Below are 17,570 nucleotides of genomic sequence, written 5' to 3'. Positions count from 1 at the left end.
AACTAATACCAATTGACATTTTAAAAACACGTCCATGCACGAAAGCTAGAACCAAGGAGGTCTAATACCAAGAAAAAGCTCTCTAATAATATTTGCGATTTAAATTTTGCTTGCAATAAATTTTGTTTCATCAGGGTGCACGGTTACTTTTCAAAACTTGATCCGACACTGAATGTTCAAGCAGCCTAATTTACACTTAGAAAACTCCTAATGTTGCTATAACAATGCAATACACTTACCAATTTACTTGAAGTGAAAATCAGCTCTCATTTCCTGTTTAATCAATCGCACAATCATGCAGAACATCTCAGGTTTTTAAATCCATAAGGATCGCTTTCTCAACGGCGCTAACAGCAGTGATGACAGCCGACTCGTCAGCCGACTCGTCAGCAAGATCTTGCACACTTTGCTTTCAAATTACATCACTTAAAGCGTGATTGCATCACTCAAGGCCAGCTAGAAGGCCTCGACTGGGACATATCCTAAAGACCACACCCACAAGAACAAATAAATCAATCTGATTGGCTGATGAATCTGACAATCTGATTTTAGTTGCTCAATCATTTGCACTGTTGAGGGATTTTGTGGAAATTCTGAAGGCCTGTTAATTTTTTTTTTGTTAAACATTAAACTATTAATATCAGAAATTAACAAGTTAAATTTAATTTATATAGATGTTATATATACATACATACATATTGCACTGCATTTATTTTTTGTTCTAGTTTAATCATTTGTTAATAGCCTAGGTTATGGTTTTATAATATTTATGGATAGAACTTACTATGTGTATGATTAGTGTTATATGATTTAATAGCAAATACATGATTTAAATAACCAAATATTTTATGGATGTTTTCTGGAACTTAGATTATTTTATGGCTATGACATATCCATCTGGTTGTGTTTATGACCACTAGTCCCACCGCTTTTATTAGAAGCGTAAAATATTAGACAGTGCTCTGATGATCAACATTATTTATATGAGCAGTTTATATTTTTTTATTGAACTATCCATCAATATTCGCTTTGGATAAAAGCGTCTGCTAAAATAACTAAATGTAAAATGTTTTGTTTATGGCAATGTTTATGGGAAGACTCCAGACTACATCTGTCAATTCACTTTCATGTGTTTACGAACAGCTCTTTGACCTTTCCAATATGACGGATGTGCTGATGTATTGCGGTCCTAATGCTAATGAGGCATCCATGTATGTATATCTATGAGAACAACATTTAATTCTGGGCTCCAAAATCAAGTAGACACAATAAATGAATGCTTAAAAACAATCTCTAACAGATGTTCAGTCTGAACCCAACAGAAAGAGGAGAGGTGACACTGTCATCATTTAGAGCACAGCAGGTCTCTGATATTGCTGAAGGACGTGATCTTGGCTCGGTTCTGTTTCCCGCGCCCTCCACAGAAATGCAACATCTGTGCATTCGGCTGCGTTTGCTTTGCCAAGAGAGCATTTTATACAGCAGACAACCCACAAAACACACAAACATTAACGCTCTCTCATTCCCTAACAAATACACACTTCCCCTAAATGAGACAAACACTGGCTCTTTCTCCAGCGAAGACCTCTGGAATGTCAAACAGCAGTGATTCTCAGAGGACACGCACATAAGTCTCTCCTATTGGCTGGCTAGCACAGAGGCAGGCCCACCCGTCAACTCTATTGGCCGAGGGAGGAGCAGTACTTCAGCAGGGAGAGAGGGCATCGGACATGTGCCAGCTTCAAGCAGCCATGGTTACAGTCCCGGTAACATATTCAGACCCTTTTTGGACCCGCTTCTGAGCTGGGAAAGGAAAACAGGAAAAAGTCCAAGGGACAAACGGACGATCTTTGTTTACTTCACCCTTAAACATCCATTTCTGTCTGTACTAATGAAACTGAAGGGCAAATGTAAAGCTTGAGGAAGTGTGATCACGCTTATGCCAAACTGACTAATATCTGATCCTTCGAGTTTCAGTTCTAGTGTTTTTACTGGGTTAATAATGTACCAGAACATGTTTGTTGCAAATCTAATAGGCACTTTCCAGAAGAAAAGGTAAAACAAATAGGGCTTGAAACTTATAACAATTAAGTAAAATTTCAACAATGAGCATGTTTACATGCACATTCTTAGCTGACAACACGAGGTCATGTAAACTTTATCTTTATCGAAGGACGGTCATAAACCACTCAAGAATAAACCGGTCGACACGGGTAGATTTTTGCATATTACCACGAGTTCGTGTTGCATGTAAACACTTTTACCGGCATTCTTACCGGCTTATCCAGTGTACGCAAGTGTTGTGCAAATGCTTCTTCACGGATTGACGTCAAAAGCAGAGAATAACTAGATTATTTCAAATCTCATGTAAACGAAGTTTTCCTGCTTTAATTGTTTAATTGTTGTTTAACTGTTGGATACAGTCGAGAAGGTCATGACCTCTGACGGGGAAAACTAGCTACTTTTCATGCTATGGTAATTTTGTGTTAACCCTTTAAGCTCTGAAGTTGTTTTTAAAGATTTCTTGTTTCAGTGGCATACCTAAAATTAAAGTCTTATAATTCGACACCCCCCCCCAAAAAAAACAACAACAACAAAACAAACAAAACAAACAAATAACACAAGGATGGTCAAGTGTTTGGTTTAATTTTAAAGAAAACGTTTTACATTTTTTAATGATATAGATTATAATAAATTCTGAGACTCACAGTTAAAGAAACTGCTTAAAATGATCACAAAAAAACCAACTTTTTTTCTTATTTTTCTGATTTTACATTTTATATCTCAGGGCAGAAATAATGTTGTTTTGTTCCCAATCATGTCACCTGTAACTGAGTAAAACTTTGTGTTGATACGACAAAGCAATCAAAATTATAGAATAACAAAAATAATCTATACTAGTGTCCAAAAGCCTCTCCAAACAAATAAAACATAATAATTGTACAAAAGAACTAATTACACAACAATGTCTAAAGGTATGCGCTCTCTCCAAAGCATGCATGCATGAGTAACAAGATCTTATTCAGTTCCATTCTGTGCCATTTGAGTCATCATTGAGTCTGTGTCATGTATTTGGCACCATCTCCTGGTGGCCATATGTAATTAAAGTGAACGATCCTCTCTGCCCATATTTGGATGACTTCCACCTCTGGTATAAGCGATCTGAATCCTAATATGATTGGTTTAGCATTCCATGATGCTGGACAATAGGACTGGGCGATAAAATGATCTCGATATTTATCGTGATAAAAAAAATTCAAAAATTCAAATGGTGTGTCGCTAAAAACGCAAGCAGTTCGGCTTTCTCAGGCTGCGTTTCAACTGCCGTGGAAGAAATCCACTGAAATACGCTCACAACGCTAGGAAAGAGCTTGTTCCGCACCGCTGTCAATCCTACAATCCACCTTGCGAGCATGGCGCTCGGCTTCTGTAGGAATGAATTGAAAACGCTCTCTCAGCTTCGCTCACAACTTGCCATTGGAAACGTAGGGTCAGATTGGATGAACTTGCTAATGTTAGCTGCCTTACTAACGATTAGGCTACGTCGGACACCGGATTGATTCCATCCGCACTGCAAGACTTCATGACAACGGTTGCTAGTGAAAAGCACGACAGAACTACAATGCTGTGTACACCAGCTCTGATCTTTCTGCGCTGTAGTCTTGAATATTTTACTGTAGCATCAAACATGCATCATTTATGCCCTGTCCCGCTCCACACGTGTTACCTCTTTTCCCTGCATGTGTGTAGACATGAGGCGCCGCATAAGTTAACGTGGTTCCAAAGCACCTTTTAGACCATAACATTTTTCCCTTCTAAATGTATCTTTATTAATCAGCATGTTACGAGCCTTTAATAATGAACAAATCAATTTCTGTTCTAATTTTGTGAAAATTAATCAGATGTCATCATCTCTGGAATGGATGACAAGACGATAAAATTATTAGTTGGTAGCCTAGCCTCTCAGTTTAATGAAAATATACATATGTTCCATTCAGACGTTTTCTAAATTTTCTCTCGGGATACCCCTGAACCCCCATACAGCATCATTCCACAGTCACAAGGGCTTCTATGCTCCCATACTAGGGTATCTGAATCTAAAGAAATACAAAAAATATTTAATTTTAATGTAAAAATATTCAAACAAATACTGGACTGCTGTCATTATGCTTCAAAACAGATGATCTTTTAACATTCATTTTCAAATGCACTCGATAAACTATAAAATATTTTTAGCCAGATGTGTGCACATTGTGCTTCATGTGGATTATCTAATGATCTATGCATCTGATTACCTTGTGTGTGGACTCGTTTGAAAGATAATCACCTCCTCTAATATTGATATTTTATGTTCTGACTGTATTTCGTAGAGCTTCTAAACTTTCAAACGATGCCTATTTTGTGTTGGTCAAGACTGTAGTTGTTAATATTTTGATAATAATTGTTTTCTTGGCAGAGCTCAACCGAGCTTAAAGTGTTTATATTTGTCTTCACTTCAAAGAACATCGGATATGTGCTTCAATTGTTAGGAAAAAAAGTAATGGGAGACCAATTTGCACCGTATTCAAGAATATTGCCATGAAGTCAGTCAGTTACATCATTTGCTGTGAATGACGACTCGTATACAAAACATGCTGCTCAATTACAAATATGACAAATAACAAACACACCATGACACATTCACTCGCTCATTTACATGCAAACCACATTTAACACAACACACACACAGAAGGCTGTTGCTTTCCAAGTTTGCGCTCGCCTCACAAAGCCCATCTGGAATGCTGCAGGTATTTTTGGAGCCGAAGCTAATGGGTGTCGTAAGGGTGAAGAACGCAAGGTGCCTTTCAGCCGATCACATGAGCAGAGCTGGTTAAACACCACACACATACACACAACGCTGTGATTGTACACTAAGGATAAAATAATGTCATCAAATCTTATTTGCATCAGCGTTCAGAAAAGATTTTCAGTGAATAATGACTTAAATTTCAGCCTGTTCCGCACAAGTAGCTTTCATTTGACTTGAGATTACTTTTAGTTGATTTTCAGAACTTTCTTTTTTTAAAAGGTCAATTTTCACGATGATGGAGAGCTTTTCCATTCTCAAACTCTGATGCTGTTTTTAGCTCTATATTTCCTGCTAAACCCTTTTCTAATAATGTTTCAGCTTTTGTACACGTCCTGTCGCTGTATGTTTACAGGCAGAGAAAGAGCTGAAGTTAGAGCTGCAGAAAAACTCAACGCTGGACTATTATTGACTTTTTTCCGGTGTTTGCCACAAGAGAAAAATAGCTGCAGGTTCACTCACAGAAAAATGCAGGAAATGGTTGTTTTCTTCCACACAAACACATGTAAGTTAACTGTGGTAAATGTCATTCAGCACAGGAGTTTGATTTTAGTAGACTAGCACCTCTGAAGCAATTTGGGGTTTGGTTGCGTAAAAGCGAAATAATGAAAAGCAGCAGAGACAGAGGAACACAAACATACTGCGTACTATTCTTTAAAAACAGTATGTGAAACAGTATGCTTTTTCAACAATAAACATTTCAAACTGTAGTGTGCTACACTGTTGCAGTATTAATATCGTCAACGGAAACGGAATCACTAACGAAAATGTTGATGAGTTTTTTGATTTCACCAACAATAACAAACAGGATACAAAAAAACTATTTTAATTAAGACATACTGTTGAAGAAAACATAACTAGTTAAAATAATACCAAAAGATATCAACAGTGCACAAACATCTAGTTTTTAGAAGAAATATCTAGAAAGAACCGATTTAAATAATCCAGTAATTAAACAAATAAATGTTTATACATTGTTCTAAATGTTTCAATATTTAGTTCAAGTTTGGTCTGTTACAGTTTGACATGTTTTTATCATTTTGCACACTATCATCAACTACTATATTGTTTTTGTTGACTATAATTATGTGCCATGTATGAATATGACATGAACAAATTTTGACTCAATTTAAAGGACATTTTCATCAAAAGACAAAAACAATGACTAAAACCAAAAACTGTGGAAAAAGTAACAATGTATCACATCAATTGAGCAAGTTGTGTTCAGTTATGATCTCGGAACACTGCAAACAAATGTTGCAAAACGTTTTCTTATAAAGTATTTTTATCTTATTTTCCGGTAAAAATATCACCCTTAAAACAAAACAAAAATGTAATTGAGAAACAGAGTGACAAAAAGATATTAAGTCTTGTTTTGAGAAAAATGTAACACAATTTGGTGTTTTTTTTTTTTTTTTTGCTTAAAACAAGAAACAACTATTTGTAATAGTTTTTTTTTTTCTTATTTGCGGCAAGCAAAATATACTTGTTTTCCCTTTGAATCAAGTTTATTTTCTTACCCCAATGGCCAACAGTTTTTTTCTTGTTATAAGCATAAATGTTACTAAATTTAGTTATATTTCTTTCAAAATAAGACAAAATATATACAGCGCTCCCTCATCAGTGCCAATTAGCATATATTTTGCTTTTAGGTGACAGTTAACCCTTTAAACTCTGAAGGTGTTTTTATTTTATTTTTATTTTTTTCTCTCTCTTTTTCTCCCAATTTGGAATGCCCAATTCCCACTACTTAGTAGGTCCTCATGGTGGCGCGGTTACTCACCTCAATCTGGGTGGCGGAGGACAAGTCTCAGTTGCCTCCGCTTCTGAGATCGTCAATCCGTGCATCTGATCACGTGACTCATTGTGCATGACACCGCGGAGACTCACAGCATGTGGAGGCTCATGCTACTCTCCACGATCCACACACAACTTACCACACGCCCCATTGAGAGCGAGAACCACTAATCACGACCACGAGGAGGTTACCCCATGTGACTCTAACCTCCCTAGCAACCGGGCCAATTTGGTTGCTTAGGAGACCTGGCTGGAGTCACTCAGCACACCCTGGATTCGAACTCACGACTCCAGGGGTGATAGTCAGCGACTCTGAAGGTGTTTTTAAAGATTTCCTGTTTCAGTGGCATATCCAAAATTAAAGGCTTATAACTTGTCCAAAAAAATAAAAAAAACAAGGAGGCTCAAGTGTTTGGTATCATTGTAAAAAAAACTTTTCAGTTTGATAATGAGGTATTGATTATATAATTAAAACTATTGATTATGATACATTCTGAGACTCTCAGCCTAAGAAATTGCTGAAAAATCTTTTATTCGTATTTTTCTTATTTTACATTATATATCTCAGGGTGTAAATAAGGTGGCTCCAAAAAATTGCTTTTGTTTTGTTCCCAATCATGTCAACTGTATCGGAGAAAAATGTTGTGTTGATACGACAAAGCAATCAAAAGTTATAACATTACAAAAATAATTTATCGTAGTGTCCAAAAACATCTCCAAACAAATAAAACATAATAATTATACATAAGAACTAATTACACATGCAAACACAACAATGACTAAAGGTTTGTATAGCATGCAGACATGATTTTAGTAATGAGATTTCACAGAATGAGTTTCATTCTGTGTCATTTGAGTCATCATTGAGTCTGTGTCATGTATTTGGCGCCATCTCCTGGTGGTCATATGTAACATTGTGCTTCATGTGGATTATCTAATGATCTATGCATCTGATTATCTTGTGTGAGGACTCGTATTGAAAGATAATCACCTCCTCTAAGGAATGGTGTATGTTCCGTTTATATTTTGTGAAGTTATAAGTGAAAACGCGTCTTTTTTGTCTGTGAGTAAAACAAATAGGCTGGTTGTATTCTACTCTTTGAGAGCTTTCCAACAACATATGACACATGACTATTTGATCAGTTTGATGTTTTTACTGATTGCAATATTATGTACAGTGTAATTTTTTTTAATAAATGGCCAAAACGGAACACTTCTGATTTGTCTGCAAATTTCAAAGCACTTGTTCAGTTTTGGTCATAATGTCTACATGCATTGGAAAGTAGAGCTTCTAATCTTTCAAACGCTAACTATTTTGTGTTGGTCAAGACTGCTGTTATTAATATATTGATGATTTTTTCTCGCTGTCCCATCCGAGCTTAAAGGGTTAACACTTTACATGCTTCTGTGGTAAATAAATGCCGCCTTACAAAGGCTGCAAAGTTCTTGATTTTTGTCACAAATGCCATCTGTGTTTGATTTGTAAGAGGTCCTTTCTCCATCACTTGATCATTGACATAGAGTCGCTGCTGTGTGTTTGTTTGTGTGTGGTGTATATGTCAGTGTATTTGACTCCGGACACATCGCAAAGTTTCATATTCTGACCAGTGTTTAGGACTGAATACGGAGCTGAATAAAATGTCTACAGTGCAACGAAAATGCGCTAATGAATGCTTAAAACATTTGAAATGAATCACGAGTGAAAGCTCTAGTTACAACGCTAGGTATTCATTTAGATCTCCAACTTTTAATGTGTCATCTGCACAGGAGCAAACACACTGGTCTGTTGAGCAGATGTTTCTCCTCACATCATGACCAGAGAACATCAGGATGCTCAGTAAGAACAAACACAGGCCTCACACGACTGTGAACGGAGCCATTCCACCAAATGCCTGAAACTGAAGAGTTTTCCTCCCAGTGCACAGGAACAAGTGCTGGCCAGAGCTGAAGAGAACAAACATTGCCCTGAGCTTCAAACGTTTCTGTGATACCTGCACGCTCTGTTCTCGCAGCCCACAGACGTCACTACACCATCAACAAAACGTCAACAGTCAAATGTGTGTTTGACATTCAGTGTAGACACGGTTTGGGTTGGTTGTTTGGACTTCAAAGAGAGATTCATGAACACTATGAAGCACACAGTGTTTGTTGTGTGTTCTGGCTTGATCCTGAAGTGTCTGTGAAGTGTTATGAAGAGCAGCAGATAAACCCCAGAGCTGGAGAATGAACTTTATCTGGGTGAGTTATCTGGAGATAAAAACTGTAGACGTAGAGTAAAAGCCAAACAACAGCCGGTCAAGATTGGGGAGACACTGGAAACACAGAGACTATCATATGGGCTATGATCAGAATAGCAAACCACAAACTACTCTTACTATGTATGAAGTACCTAATATGTATACTGAGATGATAACTGGACACCACTTACTGAATTAAACACAATGAGGTCAATGCAGCATAATGCTGTTTGAGACATTTATCCTTGCATTGTGCATACTGTTCTACAAACGATTTTTTAAATAGTTTACCATATATACACTCTGTACTATGCAGTAAGCCATAGGCTATAGCCAATCAGCTGTATGTATTTTTCCCATTAATTTTCTCCATAGTGATTTCATAAAATCCATCGTAAAAGAGTTGTGAGCCATGAACCAAACCAACCACCTCCGAGGTGAATCACAACATCACAAACTTTGATTTAAGCAAAAAAGTTTTGAAAATCAGACAAAAAGGCACAGATGCAAGACTTAACATCTTTAATGAGGGAATTAACTACAATCCAATGATGCACTCCAAATGACGTAATCTAATTAAAAATGATGGGAAAACTATTTAAAACTATTGATTCAAAGTTGTTGATTATAAGTATAGACACAAAACGAAATATTCATATATATAAAAATATATAAGTAGTTTGAGAGCGACTTGATTGCGTCATTCACAGTGCATCATGGGAGTGGGAGGAGCTGCAAAGCTGATTGGTGGATCTTTCTCTTTAGGATTATGGGTAGTGTAGTTTTTCACCTCAAATTGCACCATTAAACCTTTTTTATTTTAATGAAGTTGAAATAACGTGGACTGATGTCTTCAACAGGTGCATATATCATCGGTTAACAACCTCAGAGCTCACGGCAGATCTGCCTTTAAAGATTTATTAGATGTCATTAATAATCAATTCCTCTATGGAGAAAATGAATAAAATTTTTTTGACTTCCAGAACTCGACTGTTGTGCTCTATTCGATGTTCATACAGTAGCTCACATCTATTCTCTCTCTCTCTCCTCTCTCTCTCTCTCTCTCTCTCTCTCTCTCTGTTATTTGGGTGGTTCCTTCTGAGGGCATGTCTAAGCACCAGATGGCACCTTATAAGGCATCATTTGTCTGAGAGTGGGTGAAGAGTGCCCACAGTTAAAGGGCAGATAAATTATACTAACTCTAATCTTTCACAGAAAGCAAGGAAGAAACTATTTGACAGTGGGGTAAGCAAAATAAACTTCAATAACAGATTAAAAAAAATAAAGTCTTAGTTTCTTATGCAAAGTAACTGCATCGCGTTTAAAGGGCGTTTAGATATTTTGACTGGAAAACAAGGCAAAAATACTGATTAAGAAAATGATCATGTATCATAGCGACACTTCCTTTGAACAATGGTACACTTACCACACCCAAACCAGCAACAACAGCGCACAAGAAACACACCCAAACACACAGCAGGGCAGGAGTGTGCAATGGTTTACAGATGTACAGTAATGTGGAGAGATGTTATCTGTGCACTGGAACGCTTAATGTCTAGACACTAACACACACACTCGCAGTGTTTTCATGCCAACAGCGTAAAGAGGTTACACGCACGCCTGTTAGTTTAAAGGTGTAAAAGGTACATTTTGTGGAGCCAAAATGGTAAAAATCACAATGTGCTTAAGCTAACAACACACAGACAATTATGATCTTTCATGTCTTTATTGAACACATCCCATGTGAAAAAGTAAGTGAACCCCTGGATTTAATAACTGGTCGATCCTTCTTTGGCAGCAACAACCACAATCAAGCATTTCCGGTAGCTGCGGATTAGACCTGCACAACGTTCAGAAGGATTTTTGGATCATTCTTCCTTACAGAACTGCTTCAGTTCAGACATATTCTTAGGATGTCTGGTGTCTCTCTTGATGTCATTCCACAGCATCTCTATTGGGTTAAGGTCTGGGCTCTGACTGGGACTCTCCAAAAGGTGGATTTTCTTTTTTTGAAGCCATTCTGTAGTGGATTTACTTCGATGTTTAGGGTCATTGTCCTGCTGCATCACCCAACTTCTACTGAGCTTCAGCTGGCACACAGCCACCCTGACATTATCCTGTAGGATATCTTGATATTCCTCGATGATGGCAAGCGGTCCAGGCCCCGAAGCAGCAAAGCAGCCCTGAATAATGTTGCTCCCTCCACCGTACTTCACCGTTGGGATGATGTTTTCACGTTGGTATGTGGTGCCCTTTTTATGCCATACGTAGTGCTGCATGTTCTTCCCAAACAATTCAACCTTAGTTTCATCAGTCCACAAAACATTTCCCAGTAGTGTTGTGGAGTGTCAAGATGGTCTTTGGCAAACTTCAGTTGTGCAGCAATGTTTCTGTTGGAAAGCAGCGGCTTCCTTCATGATGTCCTGCCATGGACACCATACCTGTTTAATGTTTTCTGTATAGTAGACTCATGAACAGAGATGTTAACCAGTATCAATGATTCCTTCAAGTCTTTATCTGTCACTCTAGGGTTCTTTTTGACCTCATTGAGCATTCTGCGGTGTGTCCTTTGAGTCATCTTGGCTGGACGGCCACTTCTAGTGAGAGTACCTATAGTACTAAATCATCTCCATTTATAAATGTTTTTTTAATTGTGGACAGATGAATATCTAAGCTCTTCGAGATAACTTACCACTGTAACATGGACTGATGGCTTCAACAGAAGCATATAACACCGATAAATAACCTTGGAGCTCACGGCAGGTCTGTCTTTAAAGGTTTATTAGTTATCATTAATAATCGATTCCCCTTTGGAGATTTTACTGCCGGAACCAGACTGTTGTGCTCTATTGATCTATTACACTGGTATTGGTAGTGGCTAATGAAATTTTAGTATTAAGCCAAAACTATTGTGCTGTAATATTTATTCATTGTGTTGTAAGCTTCTCTGCCACAAGCATCAGAACATCTGGAGCTCATTTCAAGATGGGTTTGTGTCTGACTACGGCTCATGTTCAGAAAGAGACATTTCCACATGAATGAGAACGGAAATGGGGATTTAAGTCTGAACAGACTCTGATTTAAGATGTTTAAATGAGTGTTTACCGGAGTAAAGAATGAGGTTTAATTACAGGAATAAGATCACACACACACCTGCTCCACACGGATCTCATATTCTCCATTCAGCTTCCTTCCTCTGAAGTACTTTGACCTGTTCGAGAAAAAAAAAAAAAAAGCACAGAAAGACACCATTTAACGCCAGCATTTTACTAAAGTATTCAATCATTTCTATATTATCATTCTAAATTCGCAACAGAATTCAATTCAAAATTATTTATTACAAGCAGTAAAGGTAAATTCATGTACAGTTAAGATATTTGATTATTTAAAACTAATAAGAACTACTGTTTGTATTGATATACTGTATTTGCTCATATAATAATAAAACAAATACCCATCTCTGTGTATTGCAATATATTTAATATACCATTTATACCATAAAACAAAGATTTTTAATGACAGAACAGCACAGAAATCAGCTGAAAATCACTTGCAGTAGTTTATCGATAGCTGGGTTTCCATCCACATATTTTTATGCACATTTTGGGATGGGTTAGGGGTTAGGTAACGTTAAACCCTAATGTTTGACGGCTCCTGTTTGACTCTCTGTTCAAGCTGATGAGCCAAACAACCTATGATATGTACGTTTCACATGTTTATGGCACCATCTAGTGGTTATTTATGGAAAAAAGTGGTTTCAATGTTTATATCGATCTATTTAAAATGAAAAGTGACTCTTATGTTGGGATAAATGACAGCTTATTTTAATAAAGTTAAAGTGACTAATAATGATATTGTTACTGATATTTTAAAATGAGTATTTGCTGAATATAAGCAACTTGTGCTTGGTTAAAATTGTGTATATTATTTTATTGAAAACCCCCTTTAAAATCCATGTATTAAATATGATTCAACAGGCTTTTGAGGAATATTTCTCAATCACCATTACATTACATTCATGCACACCATAAAAAAAATAAAATTAAAATTAAAATCACAGAGCTTTGAAAATTCTGACATATACATGTCATTTTATAAAATATATGTAAAGTGTGAACTAATATTTCTGTGTATTTTCATATATGCAGCGTGCTCTGTTATTATAAAGATCTCATTAGTTTACATTATAAGCTATTATGATGTCATCTTACCATAAGTTCATGAGACCCAGCGAAAAATGTTTTACAATTTCCCTTTTTTAATTGTCAATATAGTGTTTGGTGCATAAAATACAAAATTGTTTATTGAAAAAATAATATTTGATTCATATTGTACTTGAACTGTGATGCATTTCAATCCATATTTATAGAGCAAGAAGAGGAAGTTGTCATGGTCAAACTCTCAAACATTTAGTATCTCTGAAAAGCCCAGGGAGTCCTCTGATAATACCCCAAGATTTACCCCTGTAGCATGTATGGGATAAGAAAAACTTCAATAACTCAGGAGGATAATGATATTTAAAGTCTAATGTATCAAATATGAGACATAACTAAAACATGTGACTTTTTATTTTTTGTCTAATGGTACTAAAAACTATTTAATGTTAAAAAAAAATTAGTTAACAAGTATTGAACCCGGAATATTCCTTTAAGTAAATGTTGTGCTAACCATAGCACAGTTACTAAACTACACTCTGTAGTGCTTCCAACCAACATGTATTTAGCATGCACTTTCACTAGTTAGTACATAAAGAAATTAAAGAGATTTATTCGAGTTACACTGACACGTCAAATTTTGTTGGGTTTACCCAATTCAACTAGGTTCTTTCTACACAAAGTGTTTGTGTTGAGGTTACATAGTAATTTTAAGTTAAGGAAACTAATTTCAGGGGTCTGGGTAGCTCAGTGGTAAAGACGCTGGCTACCAACCCTGGAGTTCACTAGTTTGAATCCAGGGCATGCTGAGTGACTCCAGCCAGGTCTCCTAAGCAACCAAATTGGCCCGGTTGCTAGGGAGGGTAGAGTCACATGGGGTAACCTCCTCATGATCGCTATAATGTGGTTATCGCTCTCGGTGGGGTGCATGGTGAATTGAGCATGGATGCCGTGGAGAATAGCGTGAAGCCTCCACATGCGCTACGTCTCCGTGGTAACACGCTCAACAAGTCACATGATAAGATGTGCGGATTGACGGTCTCAGACGCGGAGGCAGCTGGGATTCGTCCTCCACCACCCGGATTGAGGCGAGTCACTACGCCGCCACGAGGACTAAAAGCACATTGGGAATTGGGCATTCCAAATAGAAAACTAATTTCAAACACGTGCAGCCACTGTCCACGATTGAGTCAAGTTCTTTTTTTGAGTGCACACTTCAGGCAGGATGTTCATTATTCATTACGTAATAGCAAATAACATATTTAACGGCTCTTGTAAAGACTAAAACATTTTCTGATATCAACAAAAGCACTAAAGTGTCTAAGCTACACTGAGAAACTGATGATGATGATGATGATTTCATTTACCAGTAATGCAGAAAGAATATAAATAAAAACAAAAAATGAGAGCCAGTCATTGGGAGAGTGAAATAAAGAGACAGACAGTGAGTCTATGAGAGGAAGAGAGAACAGTGACAGGCCAACAGAAGGAGAGATGTTCTGTGTGCCATCATTGTGTCCTCACACAGACTCAGCGCTGGGAACGAGGCCGTGTCTGTCAGGAGCCCAACACATGTCTCCCAGCGACCCCTTCAAACCAGTCAGGAATGCCCACAGAGCAAGAGAGAGACAGACACGCAGAGAGACAGACAGGTCGAGTGCAGCTCCTCAAATGGGCCTCATCTTAAAACATTGACATCTAAGCAACCGTTAAAGTCAACATGAAATGCCGTTTGCAACCCATTTTACTTCCATAAAGTGATACATTATTAAGTGAGATAGAAATGTAGGGCGGGATTTGATTGGATGGTATAAAGTGGGCGTGTCATGCCAGAATGGAGAGAGATCTGAATGTGAGTTTGCAGTGAAAGAAAATCCGCACACACTTTTGAGAAGGCGTTTTTGTCCGGGACGTGGAGGTTAACCCTTGTGTTGTGTTCGTTTTGTTCCAGCACATTTTGTGTTCCCGGTCAAAAATGACCGGCCCACTAAGATTTTTTATAAATCTCTCATATTGCATATATTATCACAAGATATTGCATTAGATCTTTTTATTAACTTCCTTTTTAGTAATTATGACTTATTTGAACATATATTTTTTTAAAATGTATTTTTATTGATAGAAGGATTTTATTGAACTGAGCTCATACTGGGCTAGTGGCGGGCACTCCCAATATATAATAATTACAGAATATATTAATAACCACATGCTTGATCTGAACAAACTAGGTGTCATTTGAAAGCTTAGAATCTGGACTTTATAATGCATATAGCTGATCTTAACAATTCTTAAATAATGCATTTTAATTGGCTGACAAATAAGAACTGTTCGGTTCTCATCAGTTGCAAATTTTTTATCACAACAATTATATTCAGAGTTGGTAAAAACATCAAAAATATGACAGCCATGTGTTATATATCGTTGGAAAGGAAATTTAGAAAATTTGTTTCACTCAGAGGTCAAAAAGCAGTGAGTTTTAGTGTATGAAATTCCCACTGACACATAAATATATGTGTTATTTTTATTTTTTGGTATACACTCTTCTTATTTTGTGTATACTGTATATTGTAGATTATTAGGTGTATATTGTGTTGTGTAATAAGATGTTTATTGTAATTGTCATACTGTTATGTTGCTTGGAACCGCACCCAAGACTTACACCCATTGTTGCACTTGTGCATATGTTTGAGTGACAATAAAGGGATTTGATAATAAACAGGAGTGTCTTTTTGTCACGTTTTTCCTTATTACTTCCTGAAACATACATAAAACATAGACGATGGCATATCGTAACTTACAGCAGACTATCCCGATTCAAACGAGCCCAAACACAACATGATGAGGAGATCTTGAAATATTCCTCAAAGAGTGTACATGGAAAGATGATGCACAAAAGGGCACTCAACACGTTGTGTGTGTGTGTGTGTGTGTGTGTGTGTGTGTGAGAATGTGTGTGTATGAGTGTGTGTGTGTGTGTGTGTGGGCATGTTTATTTGGTTTACGAGGACTTTTTTTTAGGTTATAAACTGGTAATTACAAGGGTATTATGCTATAAATGTGGTTTATGAGGACATTTCTAGTGTCTCCATAATTCAAATCACTTAAAAAACATACTAAATGATGTTTTATTGAAAATGTAAAAATGCAGAAAGTTTTTTGTGAGGGTTAGGTTTAGGGGTAGGGTTAGGGTTAGGGGATAGAATCTATAGTTCATACAGTATATAAATCATTATGTCTATGGAGAGTCCTCATAATGATAGCTGCACCAACATGTGTGTGTGTGTGTGTGTGTGTGTATGTGTGTGTGTGTGTGTGAGTGTGTGTGTGTGTGTGTATGTGTGCACATGTCTGAGGACTTTGTGTGTGCAAACACACATCCACATACTGTATGTGTTCATCTAAAGGATTGTGATGCTCCTGAACACTTAATATTTCTGTGTGTTGTAGTCTAATCCATTCATTTCCAATGGCCGGTCATTTTTGACCGGGAACACAACAAGTGTAACAAAGTGAAATAAAACCAATAAAAAATGCAAAGAAAATGGTCCAATTTCTTTTTTTTTTTTCATTTTTTTTTCAGATACCATATGTGAACAAAGTCAATGACTTTTATTCCAATTGTATTAAGTAAAAAGAAAAAAAAAAAATCATCTGGGTCAAAATGTGTCACCGTCCTGTCACTCTGTGAGTCTGGGTTTTCGTCTGGCGGGACCGTGGCATTATCGTCCCATGTCTGTCTTGTGTTTTCGGTCAGTCTTGTTTCATGTCTGGATCCTGACCCTACTGTCTGGTTCAGTTTGGGTTTGGGTGTCGGGATCCGGACACCCATGTTCCATGTCTTGTCCTGTATTGGCGTAAGTGCATTGCTCTTGTCATCTTGACGGCATGCACTCACGTCAATAATCTGTCTGTCTCTCGCGACCGCGGACGTGCTTTGTGCTGCACGCCCAGGTCGCAAGCTGTTTTCACGTTGTGCTGAGGTTCGCTCACTTCGGTCTAAGGTGTCGAGTGTGTGTGTGGCTGAACTCTTACACAGGTGTCCTGTCTTGTTTTTATCACCTGTTGCGTGCATCGTGTGGCTTTTACCTGTTTCCCTCATCCCTACCTCTGCCCCAGCCTGGATTACCTTCTTTCCCTACAGGGAAGGTTATGTTTGTTTTCCCCCTTGTGGGAGTTTGTGTTGGTTTTTGCTTTAGTTTTTTATATTGATAAATTCCTTTATTTGTAAACTCTGCGCTTGGGTCCTGAGCCTCCATCATTCCCTCTGATCGTGCCAAAAATGACCGGAACACAACATAAGGGTTAAAGATCAAGTTCACCCTCCAGAGCATCAGCACATTCAAATCTATCCCGATTCACTATTATTGCCGAACCCTTTATTACATACAGTAGCTATATGACTTTTAGGTTAACATTAATTAACAGCCCGTGATGACGTCAGCTGAACAGGACTGTCGTTTCAGAGGTGGAGAAAGTTATTTCAATTTGATAAAAGACAGTTGTGCTAACTTATTGTTCATGAAATGTCCAGTGAAA

At 37.4% G+C, this 17,570-nt stretch overlaps 1 protein-coding gene across 1 annotated transcript in view; it reads right to left on the bottom strand.

Annotated features, from left to right (window-relative positions):
• The window catches only part of LOC127435192 (synapsin-3-like), a 111,190-nt gene that overhangs the window by 79,244 nt on the left and 14,376 nt on the right, over positions 1-17,570 (bottom strand). Inside the window, exon 4 of the mRNA XM_051688458.1 lies at positions 12,034-12,091. Coding sequence (XP_051544418.1) covers positions 12,034-12,091 — 58 coding nt within the window. The remainder of the gene's footprint in view (positions 1-12,033; positions 12,092-17,570) is intronic.

Source organism: Myxocyprinus asiaticus, chromosome 45 (assembly GCF_019703515.2).
Source record: "Myxocyprinus asiaticus isolate MX2 ecotype Aquarium Trade chromosome 45, UBuf_Myxa_2, whole genome shotgun sequence".
In the NCBI taxonomy this organism is placed as follows: domain Eukaryota; kingdom Metazoa; phylum Chordata; class Actinopteri; order Cypriniformes; family Catostomidae; genus Myxocyprinus; species Myxocyprinus asiaticus.
The sequence above is the reverse complement of the archived record's forward strand: the minus strand, read 5'-3'. Positions and strand labels throughout refer to the sequence as shown.